Source organism: Notothenia rossii, assembly GCF_949606895.1.
Source record: "Notothenia rossii genome assembly, chromosome: 7".
Lineage (NCBI taxonomy): Eukaryota > Metazoa > Chordata > Actinopteri > Perciformes > Nototheniidae > Notothenia > Notothenia rossii.
This window is the reverse complement of record NC_136905.1, coordinates 21,184,348-21,208,752: the sequence shown is the minus strand read 5'-3', so window position 1 is coordinate 21,208,752 and position 24,405 is coordinate 21,184,348. Positions and strand designations below refer to the sequence as shown.

General features: G+C 41.4%; 3 protein-coding genes across 4 annotated transcripts; all 3 read left to right on the top strand.

Moving 5' to 3' along the window:
* Positions 1-493: 493 nt before the first annotated feature.
* LOC307046184 (uncharacterized protein) lies at positions 494-6,436 on the top strand. Its single transcript, XM_079692414.1, has 10 exons — positions 494-1,024; positions 2,438-2,623; positions 2,732-2,850; positions 3,371-3,474; positions 4,192-4,259; positions 4,374-4,520; positions 5,062-5,152; positions 5,249-5,397; positions 5,502-5,643; positions 5,716-6,436. The coding sequence occupies exons 1-10, from the start codon at positions 814-816 to the stop codon at positions 5,882-5,884; spliced, it is 1,386 nt and encodes a 461-aa protein (XP_079548540.1). The 5' UTR covers positions 494-813; the 3' UTR covers positions 5,885-6,436.
* Positions 6,437-8,940: 2,504 nt separating this feature from the next.
* Positions 8,941-20,918, top strand: LOC307046173 (heat shock cognate 71 kDa protein-like; the record flags this gene model as incomplete). 2 transcript variants are annotated; one of them, XM_079692390.1, is made up of 8 exons in its annotated part: positions 8,941-9,151; positions 9,248-9,453; positions 18,466-18,618; positions 18,693-19,248; positions 19,378-19,580; positions 19,695-19,893; positions 20,014-20,246; positions 20,428-20,918. In XM_079692390.1, the coding sequence occupies 8 exons, from the start codon at positions 8,941-8,943 to the stop codon at positions 20,632-20,634; spliced, it is 1,968 nt and encodes a 655-aa protein (XP_079548516.1). In that variant the 3' UTR covers positions 20,635-20,918. The 2 variants fall into 2 exon arrangements, with proteins under 2 accessions (XP_079548516.1, XP_079548517.1); XM_079692391.1 differs by lacking the exons at positions 8,941-9,151; positions 9,248-9,453 and adding an exon at positions 11,674-11,821.
* Positions 20,919-21,747: 829 nt separating this feature from the next.
* LOC307046190 (chymotrypsin-like protease CTRL-1) lies at positions 21,748-24,281 on the top strand. The gene is made up of 7 exons (XM_079692421.1): positions 21,748-21,903; positions 22,447-22,550; positions 22,626-22,705; positions 22,801-22,882; positions 22,996-23,176; positions 23,292-23,422; positions 23,966-24,281. Exons 1-7 carry the CDS (start codon positions 21,858-21,860, stop codon positions 24,125-24,127), a joined length of 786 nt encoding a protein of 261 aa, XP_079548547.1. The 5' UTR covers positions 21,748-21,857; the 3' UTR covers positions 24,128-24,281.
* Positions 24,282-24,405: the final 124 nt, after the last annotated feature.

The window sequence follows — 24,405 nt, the reverse complement described above, 5'->3', positions numbered from 1 at the left end:
CTGTACAATTACACATTACACCACATTAGACCTTCAACTCAAGAAGTCCATGAGATGTTTGGGCACTAAATACAAACATCAACAACTAACTGTTAAGGAAATGAGAGGGCAAAGAAGAGTGGCTCAACGTGGTGGAAAATAGATCAAACTACAACTTTGAAGCCAGATGTAACAGAATGCATGCTTAATTAAAGCTTTAGTTGTTTTAGGAACAACTGTGTGGTTTAATAGTAACGTCACTTCACTTTTGGTTTATTATAGACTTAATGTTGGAGCTGAGGTTGAACTTCTGAAATTCAAGAAAATAAATGTATATGCTTGACAAAATGTTTGCCATAGCCTATGCATCAACACAGCAATTTTTATAAAATAATACAAATCAAATACTCAAATAGTATAAAACCATATATTTCGGCTAATATTTTAAGATATTGAGACAGCTTTTGGTGCTTGCCTCTGTTAAAGGAAACCACTAGATGGGGTGAGACTCGCTCGGAAAAGTTAACTTTGACACTCGACTCCACCTGGAATGTGGGCCAAACTCGGACCTCAAGGTGCAGTCATATGACTCCCGGATGGAAGCGAGAGTGGGAGACCCTACAGAACTGGAAATGGTTTCTGAAACTCCTTCAACAGGTTTTGTGATCCTGAACGTGTCCTGCTGTCTGACGTCAGTCCTTTAGCTCCAGAGGAGGTTCGTGAAGAGGCGCTTTGTTTAAGTCGCAGTAGTCTGCAGGAGGATGAAAGTTTGTTGTCTGTTGACATACTCTTCTTCACCTGTGCGTGGTTTGACCGTGACTACCCCAAGCACACATGGAAGATCTGAATGACGGAAGTCCAGGGCACACAGCCGCAGAGGAGACACGCTCCCCGGACATTCCCCGGTCAGATGTCCGCTCCGAGAGGAGGGTAGCAGCGGTCAGCTCCACTGCTCTGCCCGCCGCACGACTCACCTTACCCGGGGTCATGGACGCAGAGGGGAGGGTCGATGAGTCAAGACTGAGGATGTATATTTTCAAAAACGGTATATCTATCTATCTATCTATCTATCTATCTATCTATCTATCTATCTATCTATCTATCTATCTATCTATCTATCTATCTATCTATCTATCTATCTGTCTGTCTGTCTGTCTGTCTGTCTGTCTGTCTGTCTGTCTGTCTGTCTATCTATCTATCTATCTATCTATCTATCTAAACATGTGCTTGCACGTTTAAATGATCTTCCTAAATTGCCTTTATATAGCATTTTTATAGCTTGACTTTACATATCATTATAACAAACTTTACCATGTTCTACATGCAACACACGTTCATGAGGTTTGGTTTGAAGTAGAAACTAATATACCTATAAAAATAAGCTAAGTTGAAATCTTAAATGATCCCATAATGCCCATTTAGAAATATAAACTCTGCTAATCCAGTGAAATTCATGTTTGAAAGAACATTTGTACGTTTCTGTATTAACAAAGTGTAATATAATGGTGCTTGGCATGTGGTTTTATAATAAGATAAAAATGAATATGTTTTTACACACTGAACACCGTCTTGATGAGGCCTAATATTATTCTGAAAAGGCCTTTGTGTTTGGGTTAGGGTCAGTGATTTGCTGCTGCACTTGGTTATTAAAAAGGGATTTTTATTATTATGTGTCCAGATGCATTAATGAATGCAGATGCAGACAAGAAGAAAGTCAAGTGATGCTTTGCCTCAAGGCATTAGATGAGCCACAGTCGAACCATTCTCTAAAATACAACATTGCATTGTGCCTCTGACCCCCTCGAGCAAAGAACCCCAGCGTGACTTCTGTAAAAACAACAGATACCATTTAGGCAGTTGGTAAGATTTCTTAGCTAGCTTCTAAATAAAATCACATGAGATTCACCAGACAAAAGCAATCAGTGACATGTGTGACACTAAAAAATGATATTACTTCCGGATGAGCATTTCTGAAGTGGCTCCAGTGCATACATATGTGCCCTGTCCTAACACAGCCCTCAGACTGCCACTGAACTGGACCAGGCAAAGCACAACATCTACACAGAAGAGTTGCTGCTTGATTACAACTTCGCTCTGAATCTATCATCCATGAGCAGGAATGTGAAAACTCACCCTGCTTTTGTCTTGCCTTTTGACCTTTCTGCACATTCCACCCCAGAGACCAAAGATTAAATAACCTACAGAGCGAAACATTATATAAGACATCTCAAATCCTAATGAAACTAGGCTAAAGTTCACCAAATGTTCCTAAAGATTCCCTCTTTTCTCAGCTTCAAAGTTCTAATCCTTGCATGTGATTGGTTCAAGGTGTTTGTTTTGCTCTGGTGGAGATAAGTTTGTCTGGATGATAATAGGTAATCTGGGTTTAAAGACACTGCATAGTCAGTTATATTGAGGACTATAGTAAATCATTTAACATTTTTCAATCCCTGTCCAGGTGGCGTGTGTCCCTCTGAGCGGGGCCTTGTGTGGCGTTTCCTGTTTGGGATGTACCCATGCAGCTCGACAGCTTTGGAGCGTTCTCTGCTGCAGGAGCAGATGGTGGTACGTTATCAGGTCATGAAGAGAAAGTGGCAACAGTTCCTTCCAAAGGCCGTACGGATGCACCTCAACGGCACTGATGGTAAAACCCAAACATGCAACAACAAAGTAAAAAAAAGACTCCTAATTGTGTCAACCTTTCAGTCTTTTTTTAAACTTCTATGAACACATTATCCTGTCTTTATTCCAGCCGAGTTGGTGGCAGCAGTCAGGCACTTTGACCAGAGGCAGGCTCAGGCCCAGCAGCAGACCCAGGACCAATCAGAGGGGGTCAGGGACAGGCTAGCTTTCTTGGAGCTTCAGGCACAGGTTAGAGGAGTCATTTATATCATTGTATTATTCTGTCTATTTAATCTATTCTACTTTATATTTCTTTATCAACATGTTGGCTTTGGGTCTGACTTCTTGATTTCTGTAGGTTGAATAAATATAGGTTCTTTGCTTTAAGCTGGTGTAAGAGATGTGTGTTTAAAGGGGGGCAGGAGGAGGGGGAGTATATTTAGAGTAGTTACGCAACAGGATCTAATTATTTTAAACTAGTTTAGCATGTATTTACATATGGTATTGTTGGCTCTCTTTGTTCTTGATGTATTGTTAAGCCCTTTTGTCTTAGGAGTGTTTGCACTTATGAACAGCTGATATACATTTGAGCATTGAGATACTTCAAACGCAGCTTCAACAGAATGACCCTAGTTGACAGCCCTTAACTTATGATTCCTATTGAAAATACAAAAGCAATATTAAGTGCATTTAAATGTATGATCTCGACTAAAGCCGTTCACACAGACTATATAAAGTGGTCTAATCTACGTGTCCTTCCTGTTACCAGATATTGTTTGAGCGCGTCACGTTTGACCAAGAGGAGCTGCGAGAAGCCACAAGGATTATTGACAAAGATGTGCCGAGAACAAACAGAGACCTGAGCTATTACCAGTGAGTGATTGGTGACTATTGTTGTCTTTTTGATATACTTAAGACACGTCCACAAATCTGATTGCCACAGGACAGTCTAGATCAAAAGACTGCGCTAAATCATCTTAAATTACGAATATTATTTTAAGGCTTTAATACTAGCTAACTCGCCTCATCAACTTATTAACACATGTCTCTTATTTATTTTATATTTACAACCAGCTTTCTATACGCTATCAGCATTTTGTACCAGTGAACAGGAATAATTTTGTCTTTAATTCAAATATGAAGTCTTGTGAGCTGTGAAGTGCTCTGACTTTAAATAAAAACTGGACAAAATAAATGAACCAAACTTAATGTGGGAGATACAAAGACACTCTGTTGCTGCTCAGGCTTCTGCGATATACAAAGATAACATTCATTTGAAAACAATATATATAAAAAAGGGAAACATGCAGAGCTTCATTTAAATTTGAAATACATGAATAAAGCAATATTGTATTAAATGGAACTTTTAAGTAAAGTATATTAAAGAATAAATAATTTTAAGTAAACAAGTGAACATTTTGTTCATTGTTACTGCCATATACATATAAGGGAGCAACTATGATCATAACTTAAATGTCTCTAAATTACAAACTTAAAACTATATAGAGAAATATTGTAAAACGTCCTGCTTTGTATAGTGCACATCCAATTCTGCACTGTTCCACTCAGTCTGCTCACTTGTGTCTGCAGGGAGGAAGGTTTGGGGAATCTGTTGGTGTTGAGAGATATCCTCATCACATATGCTGCGTTTCATCCAGGTAAACACTGAAAATGAGCTCACCTCAGGTTTTATTAACACAAAAAAATATAACATACATTACAGAGGGTGTTTGTTGATTATTTAAAACTTTAACACTCGATTGTTGATCCAGAGGTCAGTTATGCACAAGGAATGAATGACCTGTGCAGCCGGTTCCTGGAGGTTCTCGACTCTGAGGTGGACACTTTCTGGAGTTTCTCCTGCTACATGGAGAAGTTCTCCAAGGACTTCAGGGCGGATGGTCTGCACAGGAAAATAGGTGTGGTTACCATAATGAAATACAAAAGTATGTTTATTAAATGCTAGATGTTGTGAATTAGATTTTGTTCCTTAAAGCTATCACAGAAAATGTTTAGGACCTCTAGTGGTAAAACAATATATTGGAAACAATAATTCCAGTACATTCAATCAACTGTCATACTTTATCTTTATATTATATTTAATATTTAAGTGTTGGGATTTGTTTCTCGTGTACTGTTTTGGATAACTTCAGAAATAAATACAGATTTCTAAAAAGCCTTTATTAATGCATTCAGACCACGCACATCCTGGAACTTGACTTTCATGTTATCTTAACTGCTCATCTGCATAGTTACTGCATTTTTGGTGATTCTAATGTTATCGTAGTGACAAAATCTGTCAACAAATACACAATCACAAGGTGTACAAGCATTGCTGTTGCCAAATCTATTGCTATTAAAAATGTTCTAATACAGATCTAATACAGAAAGTTCAGTCGATAAATGAATTCAAAGTCTACTGTGTAAAGATGTGAACTATTTGTGTTTAATGTATTTTAGAGTTGGAAGCAGCACTGTTGAAGGAACTGGATCCTTCACTTTATGCTCATTTGGTCTCAGACAGCATGGAGAGCTTCACCTTCTGCCACAGGTAGATTTTAATTGATCCTTGGTAATTTAATCTTTATTTCTGGATTTGGTTTATATTCAATATATTTTTGTATGCAAATGTTGTGTGTTTTTCAAGGTGGCTGCTGCTTGGTTTCCAGAGGGAGTTTGAACATAGTGACGCATTACGTTTATTTGAGATCCTGAGTTGTGACCACCTGGAGCTTATCTCCCAGCAAGTAGACCGAGCCCGTTATCAGGAAAGGCTGGCACGAAACTGCAGCACAGGTGAATCAAAGAACTCAAGTTGGCGGAATTAAAAGGAGATTAATGGGGAGGAATAGTTCCCTCGGTTAAATGTCTGAATTTAATGCAGTGATATGTCTTTACAGAGGACCATTCAGAGTCGCAGCTGCAGGCCATCAACACTGACTTCACATTTGAGCTCTTCATCTGTGCAGCCATACTGTTGGAGAACAGAGAGTCTCTGCTGCGCTGCCGCGATGATGTGCAGCTTATCCAGTTTACTAGCAGGTTTGTCTGAATGCTATAAAAAAAATGTTGTTGATGTGAATGTTCTGGTTAAACCTTTGCTTTTTCGTGCAGTCTTCAGGGAACACTGGACCTGAACAGCACGCTGAAGAAAGCAGAGCGCCATTTGTACAACTACTGCAAGCGCTGTGCGTGGGACTATATGAATGAGTGCTGCAGAGCAGACATCAGCACAGAAGAAGACTTTCTTTATCAACTCCGTAGTTTACTTGTATTAAGGTGATAGCTACTATTTAAATACATTAAGAAACTGTAATTTAGTACAAGGGGCATGCAATCCTTATTTCAAGTGTTGATGACAAATATGCTTCCTTTTTTTTCCTGAGGGAAACACACTAATGGCTTCTTACCTTAAGTTACTGCTGTTTATTATAAATGTACAGTATTTATTTTATGTCAGTTGACCAACTGTAAGTTATTTAGTTGCTATCCTGAACTGCAATTAAACATGAAATGTCAAGCTCAATATCTTAGTATAGGACATAGGAATCCACACTTTAAAGGATTTATTTTCCTGGGTTATGCAATATTCAACTTCTAGAAGAAAAACAACTACTCTGCAGGCGTATGTGAATACTAAGATCTGGTGTGTCGCAACAGGTGGTATCTGCAATGAACTGCAGTTATACGAATGCCAGATGGCCCATGTGTCAAAGAGGCCTATAACAGGAATAGACCCAGAGAGTCCTGCAGAAAGGGGAAGGAATACTTTCTGCACTACTGTGTCTTAAATATTAAAGGAGAAACGATACCTCAATTAAACTACTGAAGATTGTTTACTATGTGGTGTTTGCAATATCCATGTTGAGTTTTTATATAGGCTGTGTTAAGGTAAATAAGCATTGACTCTGAACACTTTTTTTTGTTGATGCACAGGTAATAAATCTTGGATAAAAAAGTAGGATGGAGAATTTTAAATATAGGAAGCAAAAGCTGATTTGATGCCTTTTATGATCAAACATCTGCTTAAATGGATTGACTGCATGATATTGTTAGACTAACCAAAGTTAAAAAGTATTTTGAAAATGTAACATTGTGTAGTCTTCCATGTCCCAGCCGTGTTTCCATTAGAGCATGTTAACAGTATTACCCATGTTCAGAAACTACTTTTTGCTAAAAATTGGATGCCAAATCAAAGCCCAATCTTACATTTTGAATGTCACCTTCTCTCTATTTTCCATAACTAGCAGTTGGCTACAGAGGGGAAAACAGCACGCTTTATTTAAATTAAATGTAGTCAATAAGCAGACACATGGGCCTAGTGCTTTCCTTGGTGGTCACCTGACACCCTGATGGGCTCTTGCTTTATATACACTGGAAAGCAGAGACACTCGTCCTCTTATTCGCCTGCCACGAGAGGGAAAGGAGCCGGTGCTGGAGAGGAGTGTTCTGTGCTGGTCAAAAACTAAGCGCCGCTCTAACTTAGTAAACTGTCAAGTCTTGAACGTCCGACAACAAGGTAACCCCTTCTATATAAAGCATTGTACTCAGCCTGGCATCATAGTCTGTTTTGCTTGCTGCTTAAAAGCCTTAGTGCGAAATCTAAGAAGTAATCCCCAATCAGAGTGAGGCCTGCATGGTTTCTGTCAAACAATAGCATGGCAAGCTGCAGTAGAAATCCTACGAAAAAACACAGTTCAGTGACTGTGTGACCAGTTAAAAAAAATCCCTTGTGGAAGCATTGGGGCGGAGTAAACTATGTAATTCAACTAGTAGTTTAACTGCATTTTGCATTGGCCTGCTGTTAGTTCATCTGAATTCATATTTGCACGGTAATATACATTTTCTGCCATTATTTGTAGTATTTAACTAAAAACTGCAAACAATGTTCAGCCTTAAAAGGAAATATTTAATACTGTAACCCGAAACCTATGATCCTCTTCTCACAAGTTAAAGGATATGTACTTTATCAAGTGGTGTAGGAAGGTTATTTATCACATGTTTAATTTTATCCTTTTTATTTTACAAGTAGCTTGAACTACTTTGTCTTATAGTTAACCAAAATATTGGTATTTTCCCTAGGTTGGGTGCTGTCAAGGTAGCTTCCCCAACACTGCCCTTTAAATTATTGTGAACATTCTTTTCTATGACATAACATATCATTCAAGTCTATTCAGTCAATTCAATGTGATTATGTCTCTTCAGAATTGCCTCAACCAGAGGAAACTGAATAGCATACCGTTACAGAAACAGCCTCCATATGTAAATCACTGACTCACAGGCCGTTGTGTTGTTCCAACATATCTTTGTGGAACTGTACTGGCAAGTTCCACGTGTGGGCTTGGGTAAGGCTGTGAAGCAACAGCGCTGTGTCAGCATGTGCTGCTCTGTGTTACGCAAGTGGATAACAAGTGATAATTCAATATTCCCTTCCAGTGTAAGCACTTCTTGGACATTATAGAGCTTCTACTTTGACCTATTTAGCAAACATAGCATACAATGAAAATAATCACAAAAAAGGTTTAACTTTAATCAAGGCAGTTTTTGCTCTTTAATTAGTTAGAATGTTTGTGTTAAATATGTGTTATGTGGTTTATTTGCTGTAATAAGGGACATTTTCTGCCTCTGGTGGTTGTGACACAGCTCAACCCCAAGAAGTGTGAACAAACAGGAAGCTTTTCTTTTGCTCTTCATTAGGCAAACATGTTGTTACTGTGCCTCAAGACTGTACTTCTCTTATTGTATTATGTTGTATATATAATTTGTTAAGGAAACCTGGCAAATCTTGTATATTAGGCACTGATTAATGACCTGTTCACGAGTGACCTTTCATTCATTGCCATGCACTGATGCCAATTATAGTTACTGTAAGCTATTTGGAGCCAGCTGTCGGAATATATATATATATATCACACTGATCACTATCCCAGGATCAGTACATCACATTTCACCAGCCTAACTGTGGCTCAGGGAGGAGTGGAGAGGGAATTAAAGGGTAGTGTTACATGGTCCAGTCATTGGGTCTCCAGTGTCAGAAGATGGTTTAGGCCACTACGTACAAAATGGGTGCCACATCCCCGCTAGCTTAGCCTCACGTGGCCTGCATCTGGACTTATGTAACAGGGACAGAAACACATTTGCACACACCTAGAGTAGGTACATGTGCGTGTACATAGTGTTTTTAAAATACTACAAAGAAATATCTTGATTTACCAAACAATATCAACCATAATTAGTTAATGAAATATAAACCTGTCTTCAGTGAATTAATGCCATATAATTTAACTTACCATAAAGAAAAAAGATCTACAACACATTTCTTGTATCTATTTTCTTTTAATGAAGATGTCTAAAGGACCAGCAGTTGGCATTGATCTGGGCACCACATATTCCTGTGTGGGCATCTTCCAGCATGGCAAAGTGGAGATCATTGCTAATGACCAAGGAAACAGGACCACACCCAGCTATGTGGCCTTCACAGACACTGAGAGGCTGATTGGAGATGCCGCGAAGAACCAGGTGGCCATGAACCCAACCAACACTGTATTTGGTAAGGACAGCAACACCAACAAAGCAATAGCTTCAGAATCAGTGATGCTCAATGAATATGACTTACAGAGATGTATTTCACTTTAATGTCCTTTAGATGCTAAGCGCCTGATCGGTCGTAAGTTTGACGATCCTGTAGTGCAGTCAGATATGAAGTACTGGCCCTTCAAGGTTGTGAATGACGCAACCAAACCCAAGATGGAGGTTGAATACAAGGGGGAGATCAAGAGCTTCTTCCCCGAGGAGGTTTCCTCGATGGTTCTCACCAAGATGAAGGAGATTTCTGAGGCTTATCTCGGCAAGGTAAATGACATTAAGTGTATTACCCTCTTCTCAAAATGACCGATTCTCCAGTGTATGGAGATAAAAGGTGACATTCTTCAAATGTCAGGAAACATTTTTAATAATAACATTTGTTCCCATAACCTCAGAATCAAAGCAATTCCCTCTGAATCACAAGACATTGTGAGAAAAATTATTTTTAAGTGTCTTAAACCACAGACAGAATTGTAAAAAGTACACGAGTTTAACCAGTTAAACCCCACTGCCCCGTGTGCGGGGGAAAAACGCAACATCTTGCAAGAAACAGCGTCTGAGGGCTTCTTAATATTCAACAAACTATGAATATGTCAAGCCCACTTAACGGGAAGAAACTCAGCTATCAGACAATATTAACCGTTTTTAGCTAAACAAAACAAAAGGGTAATAACAAAGGCTCTGAACTCCAGAGCCTTTGTTATTTGTTATTATTTGTTATTATATTGTTGAGGCTCCACCACACTAAAAAATAAAAAGACAAGGCACAATGTAATGCCTGTTAATAGCTTGCCACAGGCATAGCTCAGTTGAAATAAAGACCAGCTATTGTGCAATACATTTGTATTGCATTTATATTTTTTATTTGTAAAAATGTCAGTTAACACTAGAACCGCCAATGGGTACATTTTACCCGCAGCTGTTTTTTGATTGTATGTAACTTTTTTTCAATGAAATATTAAAGTCTCCCAGTCCGTGACTTTTCCTGAAAGTGTGTTATGTAGCACCCTCTGTTGTTAAAAATTGTCAATATGAAGTCAGATTGAAAAGATCGCCAAAAAAATTGCCATTTATACCTATATCCGCCAGCGGGTAATATTTACCTCATAGAAAATGCAGCGTAAACATGATGTGTTGCTATAGCAACGCCTTTTGTCTACTGCTGTTCCTTATAGATAGATTGAGAGAGAGAGAGAGAGAGAGAGAGAGAGAGAGAGATAGATATATTGATAGATAGTGTAACATCTTGGAGAATACAAGATCTGGGATGACTGAGCTCACGTTGAGGATGTAATGCATGTGTGCAGGTTACGTGCCAGTTGAATAAAGATGGACTCTCGGAATGAGAGAAGTAGTCTGCGTCGTCTGTTTATGTAGACAATTATATGTCCATAGAACAGAACATTACAGATGGATCGATAGATAGTTATAGATAGAGAGAGAGATAGAGAGATGTGTAACTAAACAAAACATAAGTCTAACACCAAGCGTTTAAATCAGCACTGGTAGCAATATTTTATACTTCATGCTATCTGCAAAAACTATATCATATGAAAAGCTGAGAGTCCACAGATTCTATTGGTATAAGTTTTATCCCTGTGCGATCAAAACTCACTGTTTTGTATGATAACAATAATGAATGTTAATAAAATAACATTGTACCTTGAAAATCAATAGCGGGTACATTTTACCCGTTGGCGGTTTTAGGTATACAGCGACCTCTGGCGGTTCTAGTGTTAAAGCTTAAAAGAATAAAGATATTTTTGTTATCTAAACGTTTGACCTCTTTCTTTTACAATTTTGGAATCGAAACGGGGAATCGATAAGAACCTTAATCGATAAGCAGAAACGGAATCGGAATCGATCAATTTCAAACGATACCCATCCCTAGTAATGAGGTGTGGCCCTAAGTGTGAGTGTGGCAGTTGTGCAATCTTACCTTTAAGCAGGAGAGGAGAGCGCAGATTTCTTTTAAATTATCCCAATCCAAAAAGGTGGGATGATTTTATTTGAAAAAAATGGTCCACACTTTTACAGGGTTTTTACCTTCTCTCGTTAGAGTATATCATGCTGTGTTCCTTTTCTAATATAAAACCTCAATTCACAGTTTTACATTTCTTACATTAAATTCTAACTTCAACTGGCTCACTTCAGTTGTGACATTACATTCTAACTTCAACTGGCCACTTCAGTTATGACTAGGGGTGTAACGGTATCCGTATTCGTCCCGTACCGTCACGGTTCGGACGTCACGGTTCGGCACATGCAGTAACACGACGAATACGCCTTTTTTTACGAGTGGGAAAAAAGTCTGTCATTCAGGGCAGTATCCATTACACTATTTATAATCCAGGGGGCGGTATTGCGCCTAAAAGCTGTTTGCCAGCCGCCCTTAAAAAACAAATGAAGAACAAGAAGAAACACAACAACAAAACGAACAAAATACAAGAAGAAGAAAAGTTAGTATGGCGATTTCAGATAACACACAGGAGCTAGAACCCACCTGCTTCTTTTAAATCAGCTGTGTGGGAACATTTCGGGTTCCCTGTGGACTACAATAACGATGGAGTGCGGGTGGTGGATCGGACGAGGACGGTGTGTCGGCGTTGTTCGACAGCGGTGCGGTATGCTAATGGTAACACACGCCAAACATGCTAAATCATATCAGAAGGCATCACCCAGATTTGCCAATCACCGGAGCCCAGCAAAAGAAAACAGCAGTTCAACTGCTTCTCCCGGCTGCTTTTAAGAAGCCAATAGGCATGAAAGCCGTGAGACCAAAATAAATAACGGAAGCTTTTGGCATATGTTTTTCAACGACTATGCGCTCTTGAAACACTTTCTTATTATTTATGATGTAATATTTTCAAGTCATTCTTTTTAGTTTTACAGCTTGATGAAACCTTTTTGTTGGACATCAGCCATTATAGATAATATGGCCATGTCAGAGTTCCTTATTTTTAAACTGAAACTTGCACTACTTTTCAAAAATAAATAACAACAAACCTGGAATTATGCATTTGGGACTTTTTTTTGCTTTTTCTTGTTGTACCGAACCCGTACCGAACCATGACCCCCAAACCGAGGTACGAACCGAACTGTGAGTTCTGTGAACCGTTACACCCCTAGTTATCACAGATGGTCTCCAGGGGCACCCCTCTCAGGGCAGCCCAAGATGTTGAGATGCCCCTTGTAGAGTGGAATTTCACCCCTGATGGCGCGGGGCGGCCACTGGCTCCAAAGGCATGTGAGATGGTATCCACAACCCAGTGGGACAGCCGCTGCTTGGAGAGAGCACAACCCTTTCTCTTGCCGCCATGGCAAATGAAGAGCTGCTCTGACTGTCCTATACGGGCCATAGCATCTAGGGCACGCACAGGGCACAGCAACTCAGGCGTGCCGTTTTCCTGTTGGACGTTAAAGCACGCCAGCTGGATAGGCCGATTGGAGTGGGCTAGTGGAAGCACCTGTGGCAGGAACGCCACGTTCGGCCAGAGCGCAACACCCGAGCCATTTGAGTTCCACCTCAGGCATGTATTGCTCACGGAGAAGGCATAGCTCTCCAAATCGTTTCCCTGACGTTATGGCAAGCAGAAATGCTGCCTTCAAGGACAGCCACTTAAGCCCCACCTGGGCCAGGGGCTCGAAGGGAGGAGATGACAGGGCATCCAGCACTAGGGGCAGGTCTCAAGCCAGAGCCCTCTGGGTGCTAGGGGGAAGCTGCCGTAAAGCCCCTCTCAGGAAGAGGGACACCAACCTGTGGCGCCCCACTGTGGCGCCGTCGACTCCCACATGTCGGGCAGGTATAGCAGCCATATAGACCTTCAAAGTGGAGTGAGAACGACCACTATCCAGAAGGGACTGCAGAAACTCTAAAATGGTGGCCACAGAGCAATGCTCCGGATTCTCGGCCTTACCCGAACACCAGTGTTAGAAGAGCTTCCATTTGCACTCGTACTGTGCTCGAGTGGATGGTGCTCTGGCATTCAGGATAGTTTCCCTGACGGATGCCGTGAAAATGCTCAACAGTGGGTTTGGCCCCTTGGAGGCCAGGCCCATAGTTGAAGGCGGTGAGGGTCGGGATGCCAGATCTGACCCCTGAGCTGTGACAGAAGGTCCTTCCTGTTGGGGAAACACCATGGTGGGCTGCAGCAGAGACTGCGCAGCAGTGGGAACCAAACTCTCCCCGGCCAGCGGGGGGCGACCAGAAGGAGCCTGTGCCCCTGAGTAAGGACCCTGTGAAGCGTCTGCAATATCAGAGGCAGTGGCGGGAAGGCATACAGGAGACTGTCTGGCCAGTCGTGTGCCAGAGCGCCCTGCCCATCGGGCTGGTCACCTCCGTCCAGGAAAACCAGTGGGGGAAGTGCCTCGATTCTTCCGAGGCGAAAAGGTCTGCCTCGGCCCTGCCAAAAAGGCTCCAAATTGACACCACCACCTCTGGATGCAGCCTCTACTCCCCCGGTGGAGGTTTCTGCCGAGAGAGGAGATCCGCAACCCGATTTCGGTCTCCTGGTAAAAAGGCTGCCCGCAGACTGGTCAGGCGGGGAGATGCATAAGACAAGAGGTTCTGTGAAAGCCGGAGCAGCTGAACGGACCTGGTGCCCCCTTGGTGGTTGATATGGGCAACGGCGGACATGTTGTCCGAACGAACAAGCACATGCCTGCCCGCCAGTTGGGGTAAAATGTGCTTGAGTGCAAGCAGCACAGCCCGAAGCTCTACAACATTGATATGGTGTGCACCCTCCTGGGCAGACCACTGACCCTGAGCAGTTCTGCCCAGCCACACTGCACCCCACCCTGAGAGACATGCATCCACGGTGACAGTTTCTGCAGTGCATCACTGAGGCCCAGCAAAGGAGTCTCAGCCGGAGCCTGCCGCAGAGAGGTGGAGACGGCCAGCATTAAATGGGAGAGGGAGTTCCCGATACGGCCCATGCGTGCCGCTGCGTTGTAGGCCTTACAGAGCAGTTTGTCTGTGACCCTGCACTGAGGCCGAGGGCACCTGGCATCAGGCCTTAGAGCCTCATCAGGAGCCAGAATCAGGGAGGCGATGGTGGGCTCAATGGGTGGCATGCGACCCAGCCCCACCCTCGCCAGATGTTGCATGGCAGCCAAGGTCCAGGCATCAGAGCCAGAGTGGAAGAGGGCCTTGGTGTCTCTCCAGCATGCATGGACCTCCCTCAGGTACTCCTCTGAAGGACGTACAGTGAGAGGGACAGTGGCAGAGTTACGCCTGAAGAAGGCGCTAGCCTGAGCCGGGTCGGCCTGCGGAACCGGAAGCTGTAAGTGTGCCAGGGCCACACGAATAATGGCAACCATGGAGGCGTCCTCCGCGCCCTGCAGAGAACCCTGAGCAAACGCTGCCTTCACCAAGAAAAAAGTTTAAGCAAAATAGCAAACAAGACAGCACGGGTAATTCCGGTTTATTCCGGCGTCAGCAAAGTTTTTTAGTTTAGTCAGTTTATTGAACATGTCAGAAACAAAAACATACAACAATAATATATATATATATATATATATATATATATATATATATATATATATACTCTTTTTTTCCCCCTTTTCTTCCTCACTCAAATGAATAATTATAACAAAGTACAAAAAAATTATAATAATAATAACAAAAAACCAACAAAAAAAAAACAATAATAATTCTCAAATAGCCTCTGTCATGTTCAACAGGGGCAAGAAGAAGCTTTAAAAAAATATTCTGGTCCTACCCCCTCTAGCATATATTTTTCTGATAAATAAAATATTAGGTCATCATCATCAGTGACATGTTTGTCTTGTTAATTTGTTTCCTTTTTGACAAAACAATCAGAAAGAAATTACTTTTACAATTACAAGAAATAACAACAAATGGGATTTTACAGGTCCTGTTCATAACCATTAAGGATTTGGCTCCTAAATAATACTTTCAGTTTAGATAGACTTGTACAATATTTCAGTGCATCATTACAGTTATTCCACAGACTAACACCTTTTGATGAGATGCAATGAAGTTTGGCATTTGTTCGTACGGGTGGTTTTTTGAAAATGCAGTTTCCTCTCAACATGTGCATGCTTTTCTCTCCGTGTGAAAAGTCCCTGGATATATGGCCAGGACACGGTTAGGCTGAGCCACGCTACTGCCAACTAAATTAAACAAGGCAACACAGCTAAAGCTGGAAACTCAAAATGCTAATGATAGCTTGGCACAACGCCACGGTCAGCAGAAGTACAGAATAGCACAGCAAGGGCAACACCTGGGAAAGGGAGCGGAAACGCTGCCGTCACCAAGAAAGTTAAAGCCAAATAGTAAACAAGACAGAAATCAGGACAGCTTAGCTGGGAGAGGGAGGCCCCGACTAGCCCCGACTGGAATAGTCACGAAACTGCACGCAGCCGGCTGTATGCGGGGAAATCCTTAGATCTAACGTTCCAACGAACGTTTCATTTCATTTCATTTCAAACCTTTATTTAATCAGATTGGTCCCTTTGAGATCATAGATCTCTTTTTAAAGGGAGACCTGCAAAGCTTGGAGGCAGAGATGGAGTACTCGAGTCCTGGACTCGGACTCGAGTCGGACTCGAGTGCCGATTTTCAGGACTCGTGACTCACCTCGGACTCGCGCACTGATTGACGCGACTCAGATTTGGACTCGTGAATTCTCGCGTACACTTACTTGGACTCGGACTCGTGAATCGACTTGTACATTGACGCTCTGACTTGGACTCGTGAATTTCCCCCCCTACGATGACTCGGACTCGTGAATTTCCCCCCCCCCACGATGACATACTATCAAAATAAAAGTGCAAAAACAAAACTTTACCATAGGAAAATATTGGCATACAAATATAATCACATATTAAAGGTAATTTACAATAATAATATTAATATTAGTAATAAGCTTTGTATTTGTATAGCACCTAATACAAGAATTGTAGCCAAACTCGCTTCACAGCAGTTCAATAGACAGATTAGTATAACATGACAGGATAAAAGCGATGTAGAGGAGCAGCTACATTTCAACTCGAGAGTGACTTGGACTCGTGAATTGGTGACTTGACTACAACACTGCTTGTAGGTTACAAAAATGCAACCACGGTACTCTCGTGAAGCGAGAAGATGAAAAGGAGCCGACCTGCTAATGACGCCGGCCTATGTAGCCGTCGTCACGTGGGCCACAGGTGACTTTGTTGTTATTAGGTACTCGAACTGCGCATGCGTGCAATGGATATATCCAGTGCTAAAGCACCGCCTCTGGCGGTCAGTAGGGACGAAATAGAACCCCCGCTCTGGAGCTTTCTCCCTCTCAACCAGTGCTTTTATGCTCCACACAGGGACAAAAAACCAAAGACACACCTTCATACCCATATATGTGGGGAAAGGTCATGGCCTCTGGTGTGCAGGACTGGACATGTCCAGACATATTCTCCTATGCCAGTGGTTCCCAGGGGGGCGCAGAGGCATGACAGGGGGGGTGCGAGAGACCAGGAGGAAAAATGTTTTTAAAGAAATATATATATATATTCGTATTTTGAAAGATTATTGATTCTAAATAATATGATACAGTACTATTACGTCTGGGTCTCTGTGTTTCATTAAAGCTCGGCTCTGTGTGTGTGTGGAATGAGCCATTTTGTGTGTGTGTGTGTGTGTGTGTGAGCGAGCGAGAGAGAGAGAGCGCACCGGTACCGGGGATCGTTGTTGTTAGCTTATGGTGCTAACGAGCTACGCTAACGAATAGAAGGAGTTTTTCAACAACAAAGTGGAGGAGAGTCCTCTCCTGAGAGACTCAGTGAGCTAAAGGACTCTCTCAGTTTTATCTCAGTGGGTCTCAAACGTTTTGGTCACCATTAATGTAGACAATTATTTCCGAGGCACACGTTTATATGATCATTATAGTTATAAAAAAATAAGAGAATAAATGAAAAACAGGTTTTAAATACTATATGACATTAAAAAAAGAATAAAGTTTAAAAGGGTGATTTGTAAAATATCCATAAAGAAAAAGTAAATCTGTTTACAGTTCTGTTTCATATGGGTGTTGAGAGATGTATCCATAGATCTCTTCATTTTGGTCTCAAAGTGCACCAGTTTGATGCTTTTAACTTCAATATTTAAAAATAAATCTCCCCGGGGGAGCTGGCCCCCGGAACCCCCCTATGTGACACCACCTATAAAAATAACACCTTACCCCTGCTTACACGTATATGCCATGAGCTGATTATCGAGCCTTCATTGTAACAGTCGCGGGTACACTGTGTATTTGCGTGAGGATTGTTGCAGTAGAAAGTTCCACTGTAGCGACCGGTACATTAATGGGAAACCCTAAATGTTTGAGCACCCTCTATGAAACGTCAAGCTACCCCACAGCACCCCAAAAATAAATCTCTGGCGCCGCCACTGAGCCTGACTATTTGTGTTGGGGGGGGGCCCGACTTTTTTTTTTCTCCAAAGGGGGGGCCTGACAGAAAACGTTTGAGAACCACTGTCCTATGCTATGGCCTGAACATATTTTGGAGCTTCAGTACTTTTCCATTGAGTCAGGGGTCTTCTGTGCACAGCTTGCTGTGAGTGAAGACAACTGGCTCCCCTCTTTAAACAGTGACACCCATAGTAATAAACTATAATAGGCCTTAAACTCAATTCAACAAACCCCTTGTATTTGTAAATACTGTGATTATAGAACAACATGAAATATAATGCATTTTCATTGTGGGTTATACATGAATATATTTGATTATATTTGATTATTATTTGATTATATTTGATTATATTTACTTTCGTTTTAATTATTCAACTTAATATAGAGACCTCAACAGGTTCCAGAGATATGGCAAATATACCCAGATGACCCCAGAGGTGGGTTTTGTTTTTTCTAAACCTCTCTAAAAAGGTAAAATTTCACTTGTTTTGCATCAATCTTGATACACGGTACTTATTATATGTTTTAGTCTGGATTCCTAAAGCTTTTTGTCTACTATCCCATCATTCAAGGGTGGTTTTCACTATAAGTGATGGGGTTTTTTTGGATGGAAACTATCATTTATAGATTTTTACTATGTTCAATCTGAATTTCCTTTAAAATAAAAACATCTATATTGATTCTGACTCTTCTACATCCAACTCACAGGTGTATCATTGCTTGGAGAAAAAAGATTATTAATTTACCCCTTTTAGAAGTGAAGATATAGTCATTTGCTCTGGGCATGTCATTTTCAAGCCTGAAACCTTAAAAACAGGTTAAACACACATATGCTTTTTGTTAACTTAATGTTCTCCTGTCTTTACAGGCCGTGAATAATGCAGTTATCACAGTTCCTGCTTACTTCAATGACTCCCAGCGTCAAGCCACCAAAGATGCTGGGACCATTGCTGGCCTGAATGTGCTGCGCATCATCAATGAACCCACTGCTGCAGCCATTGCTTATGGCCTGGACAAAAAGGTAACTAACTAATAAAATGTGGACCTTAATCTCTTTCATGGAATACCTTTAATAATATTTGCCATTTATTTCAGGTTGGCGGTGAGCGTAATGTCCTTATCTTTGACCTTGGAGGTGGTACTTTTGATGTGTCAATCCTGACCATTGAGGATGGCATCTTTGAGGTCAAGTCCACAGCCGGTGACACTCACTTGGGTGGTGAGGACTTTGACAACCGCATGGTTAACCACTTCATTGCTGAGTTCAAACGCAAGTTCAAAAAAGAAATCAACGACAACAAGCGAGCTGTGCGTCGTCTGCGCACAGCCTGCGAGCGTGCCAAGCGCACCCTGTCCAGCAGCACTCAGGCCAGCATTGAGATCGATTCCCTCTACGAAGGGGCAGATTTCTACACTTCCATCACCAGAGCCCGTTTTGAAGAGCTCAACGCAGACCTGTTCCGTGGAACCCTCGAGCCCGTGGAAAAAGCCCTGAGGGATGCCAAGATGGACAAGGGACAGATCCATGACATTGTCCTGGTGGGTGGCTCCACTCGTATACCCAAGATTCAAAAGCTGCTGCAGGATCTTTTCAATGGACGTGAACTCAATAAGAGCATCAACCCGGATGAGGCTGTGGCTTATGGTGCATGTAGGTATCTCTACAGCATTTACATTTATAAACATTGTCCAGTCATATTTCTATTTTAGTATAAAATGTGTTATTCAAACATGATTACATGGTTTATATTAATTTGTTCCTGTTGTCATTTGGAAACAGCTGTGCAAGCAGCCATTTTGTCTGGTGATAAGTCTGAGAATGTACAGGACCTGCTCCTGCTGGATGTCACACCCCTTTCCCTGGGAATTGAGACCGCTGGAGGAGTAATGACTGTCCTTATCAAAAGGAACACCACTATCCCCACCAAGCAAACCCAGACCTTTACCACCTATTCAGACAATCAGCCTGGTGTACTTATTCAGGTAGAGAGACATTGCAGTTATGGTCTAAAGTAACAAATACCAGGTCCCCATCCATTGTCCCAGTTTATTACATTACTCTTGAACGTGTTCACTGACAGAATCTAAATGTTCCAGGTTTTTGAAGGTGAGAGAGCCATGACCAAGGACAATAACATCTTGGGCAAGTTTGAGCTGACCGGTATTCCACCTTCTCCCAGAGGAGTCCCTCAGATTGAAGTGACCTTTGACATTGATGCCAATGGCATTCTAAATGTGTCTGCGGTGGACAAAAGCACTGGAAAAGAGAACAAGATCACCATCACCAATGACAAAGGTAGGTAACCATATTAAACACTGATAAAGCACGAAAGCTGAAGGAATACTGCGCTTGAACATGGAGAATAAAAAACTATTCCATGCAAGGTAAATAGCTTTGTAATGTATTCCTCCATAGGGCGGTTGAGCAAGGAGGACATTGAGCAGATGGTGCAGGAGGCTGAGCAGTTCAAGGCTGAGGACGAGATACAGAGAGAAAAGGTCACAGCCAAGAACTCACTCGAGTCTCTGGCCTTCAACATGAAGAGCACCGTGGAGGACGAGAAGCTCCAAGACAAGATCAGCCCTGAGGACAAAAAGACCATCGTAGAAAAGTGCAACGAAGTCATTGCCTGGCTCGACAGAAATCAGGTATATACTGTTGACTGAACCATGATTCACAAGTTCCTCTTTGGCTGGCATTGTGAAAGCAGTGGTTCGTGCACTTTGTGAAGCAATCACTTCCCTTCCAGATAATGTTCATGCAGACAACCATGTACAAACCTAAAAAGTATATCTGACAAACAAATGTTTTGTTCCCTCTGTTACATAGACGGCAGAGAAGGATGAGTACGATCATCAGCAGAAGGAACTAGAAAAGGTGTGCAACCCCATCATCTCCAAGCTATACCAGGATGGGATGCCAGGTGGGATGCCAGGTGGGATGCCAGGTGGGATGCCTGGAGGAATGCCTGGAGGTTTCTCTGGTGGAGCTGGAGGCGGCTCCTCCTCTGGCCCTACCATCGAGGAGGTCGACTAAAAACACGGCAGACAGTGTCTTCATCTAGGATCCCAACAAACGCTTATTGCCATTAAAGCTATATAGACAAAATACACATCTAATAAACTGAAGATCATGGGATTGTTTTGATTAACATTATGGATCAATTCAAATACTCAGTCACATAAGAAATAATCAAAGTCTGTTTGTTGTCTTCATTATTTCTCTCTCAAATTATGATTTACACGAGGTAGACAAAGACATGCCTTTTTATCAGTGGTGTTTAAGCATTTAATCAATAAAGATCACCAATGGGATTCTGATTTGCATAATCTACTGTGTGGTTCTTTTTTATTATTTACTATTTTAATCACATTAAATATCTGAATAAACAATTTAAGAAGAAGAAGAAGAAGAAGAAGAAGAACAACAACAACAACAACATATGCACAAGCACAAACATATCAATACATTATCAGAGAGGTGTCAGAGTGAAGTGGCTACCAGTGTTCTTTGCCTTGCTCTACCAATGAGGTAAACTGGCCCATCTCCAGCTACAGAATATTAATTAGTGCATAAAATAGTTGCTCGAGATGCAGATGCTTAAGATAAAACTGGTTCCTGTTCACAGACCGCTAAGGTTGTGATTAATATATTTTTTCCTGTGAGTTAACATATTTTACAGGAAATAACAACTTTGCAAGATCCGATAAGAAAGGTGTTGCTGAAGTTGTCAAGAAGGATTTTTTTAGAAACAATATCTGGTATCTTGTGTCTGCTGATGAATAAGGTGTGAGTTGTTCAAGCAAGGACATAGCAGAAATTAGAGAGCTTAATATCTTGAATGTGGTGCAAATGTATCTTAATAATGAATTCAAAAACACAAAGACAGTAAAATGGAAAGAATATTTTCTTTTTCTAAAGTAATACAAAGGAGATGTGTTGCTTCTAACCAATGAAATGATTTAACAACAATGTGTTTGCAAAGCCATGACCTTTGTGCACAAGAACAGGCCAAACAGGAACATAGGAATAAGTATATGATCAGGTGTTCTCTTCCCATACTTATCACCAAAGACGTGTGTCTGGGTGTGTGTGTGTGTGTGTGTGTGTGTGTGTGTGTGTGTGTGTGTGTGTGTGTGTGTGTGTGTGTGTGTGTGTGTGTGCCTACAGTATAGGTCTCAGGGCCATGTGTGGGGGATACAAACATATAAAAGGCAGCGTTCCCCAGTTCTGACATTCAGGAAAAGTGAGACGTGACCATGTTCTTCCTTGTCAGTTGTTTTGCTCTTGTGGTCTCTGCACTGGGTAAGTGTCTGGCGGTTTACCAGCAGATCCATTATTTGTAGAAAACCTTTCTGTGACTGTGTTCTAGAACACTTCTTGGTATATACATTCACCACATTGGAACAAGCATTTCCATTTTTGATTAGAGCTGTGTATTCGCAAGAATCTGGCATTACATATCAAGATATAATTGTGATGCAATATACTGCGATGCTGAGCAGCCACATTGTAATGGTCTAAAATCTTATTTTAGGGAAATACACCACTATATGCATACATTCGTTTAAAATAGTTACTACTACACAATCAGAACAGTGGAATCTGCATTTGCATTTATTGCAGTCTGTAAAATCATAGCACTACATTGAGAGGGTACATACCGAATTTATGCAGATAAAATAAAAATATTTACTGAGTTGTTTCAATGTAACTTATACATTTAAAGTTAATTCAAGCTATTTTTGTGAATTGATCACGAAATATACCAAATGCATTACTAGCATCACGTACAAGAAATAACTTGATTCTTGTCCCCTTTTTTTCGTTCGTGTGATTTGGCCTCAGGGTGTGGAGTACCTTCTATCAGGCCCCAAGTGATAGGTAACAACAAGATTGTAAATGGACAGAACGCTGTGTCTGGATCCTGGCCCTGGCAGGTCTCCCTTCAGGTAACCTGAGTAATAAAAAGTGAATCTGTAATTCAGAAAATTACAATATTGTTAATATGTATGTTATAACTGTAGGACAGTAGAGGATTCCACTTCTGTGGAGGATCTCTGATCAGCCAGAACTGGGTTGTCACTGCTGCTCACTGCCGCGTGTCGTAAGTCATTTTTGCCATCTCCCACATCTAAATGAGAAAAGTCCCAACATGTTCCTCTGTGTGATCACTCATTTGTATGTTTGAATTTTTTCCAGCTCTAGGAACCACCGCGTGATTTTGGGAGAACATGATCGTCAGTCCAACGCTGAGCAAATTCAGGTCAAGACAATTTCCAGGGTAAGCAACAACAAAAGTTCTCTTTATTTAAAAAAATATATAGTATCTCAGTGGATTTCCTGGAGAAACACTGGCATTCATGGCTCATGATTTGTTCTCACCTCTCCATCCAGGCCATCACTCACCCCTACTACAACGCCCAGAACTTCAACAATGACATCACCCTTCTGAAGCTGTCCTCCCCAGTTCAGATGACATCCCGTGTGACTCCTGTGTGCCTGGCCTCCTCCAGCACCAGCATCCCCACTGGAACCTCATGTGTCACCACCGGGTGGGGCAAGACCGGCCAAACCTGTGAGTGAGCCCACCTTCTAAGTATTGTACAGGATTAACCATACCTCCTTGAGAACGATGTAACACATTTTTTAGGGCAACTAGCCTCATTACCTTTATTCTACTTTGTTCTCAGCAAGCCCCCGCTACCTCCAGCAGACTTCCCTGCCTATGCTCAGCCCGGCTCAGTGCAAGCAGTACTGGGGTTCTAACAGGATCACTGATGCTATGATCTGTGCCGGTGCTTCTGGAGTCTCCTCCTGTCAGGTAACAACCATGCCTGAAATACAGATTTCTGGGGAAAATAGACAATTCTTAAAAACAACAATTGGTCAGATTTACACCAATTGTAATATTGATAGGAAATATGTGTCATACAAATGTGTTGATTTATCGATCGTTAAACATTAGTTAACAATTTACAGAAATGTGTGAATCATAATGTGTTTTTAAATTATTTAAGGTAATGATGGTAATGAGTAAATAGAAGTAAATATTTTCACATAATATCCAATTTTCCAAATCCATTAATTGACGGTATTCACAGAATACATAAAAGGAGCATTTGCTCTCTGATGTCATTTGTTAACTAATGTCCTGTCATGTTGATGTGAATGTTCTTAATGCATGTTTCCCTGTTTGCCATTTTAAAATAATGGCAGACCAGCCCTCTTCCTTTGTGAAAACTGTGCAGGGCCGAACAGAACGTCCTGTTAATGCACCACAGAGCTTGAACAGGAGATTCATACAAGGTTTAATTCAAATGATTACCCCATGCATGCTTTTAAAAAGAAACAAATCTAATTTCAGGGTGACTCTGGTGGCCCTCTGGTCTGTCAGAACGGTGGAGCGTGGTCCCTTGTGGGTATTGTGTCCTGGGGCACCTCCAACTGCAACGTGCGCACCCCTGCAGTGTACGCCCGTGTGTCCTACCTGCGCAGCTGGATCGACCAGACTGTCGCTTCCAACTAATGTGCAAATAACACACTCAGAACACTTGCTCTCACTGTGATCAACAAGTAATTATATACAGCATTAATAATAGCTGTATCATGAATGTTACTTTTCAATTGGCTTTGAATGATGCATTTGTGAAAACTCATTAATAAAATATAACTTGACTACAGTGTTGGTTTTCATGTTTTACAACAAATATTAATACATTACTAGAATGATTTCTATTTAGCTCCAGCTATTAAAAAATCAATACTAATTCTATAGGAATAATAATTTTAGATTCAGATAACTGT

Excerpts from the sequence above, each read along its gene's own strand:
- LOC307046184 (XM_079692414.1), top strand. The coding sequence starts at position 814 with ATGGAAGATCTGAATGACGGAAGTCCAGGGCACACAGCCGCAGAGGAG. Across the intron at positions 1,025-2,437 it reads GATGTATATTTTCAAAAACG|GTGGCGTGTGTCCCTCTGAG; the intron begins GTATATCTATCT and ends ATCCCTGTCCAG. Across the intron at positions 2,851-3,370 it reads TCTTGGAGCTTCAGGCACAG|ATATTGTTTGAGCGCGTCAC; the intron begins GTTAGAGGAGTC and ends TCCTGTTACCAG.
- LOC307046190 (XM_079692421.1), top strand. The coding sequence starts at position 21,858 with ATGTTCTTCCTTGTCAGTTGTTTTGCTCTTGTGGTCTCTGCACTGG. Across the intron at positions 21,904-22,446 it reads TCTTGTGGTCTCTGCACTGG|GGTGTGGAGTACCTTCTATC; the intron begins GTAAGTGTCTGG and ends ATTTGGCCTCAG. Across the intron at positions 22,551-22,625 it reads CCTGGCAGGTCTCCCTTCAG|GACAGTAGAGGATTCCACTT; the intron begins GTAACCTGAGTA and ends TTATAACTGTAG.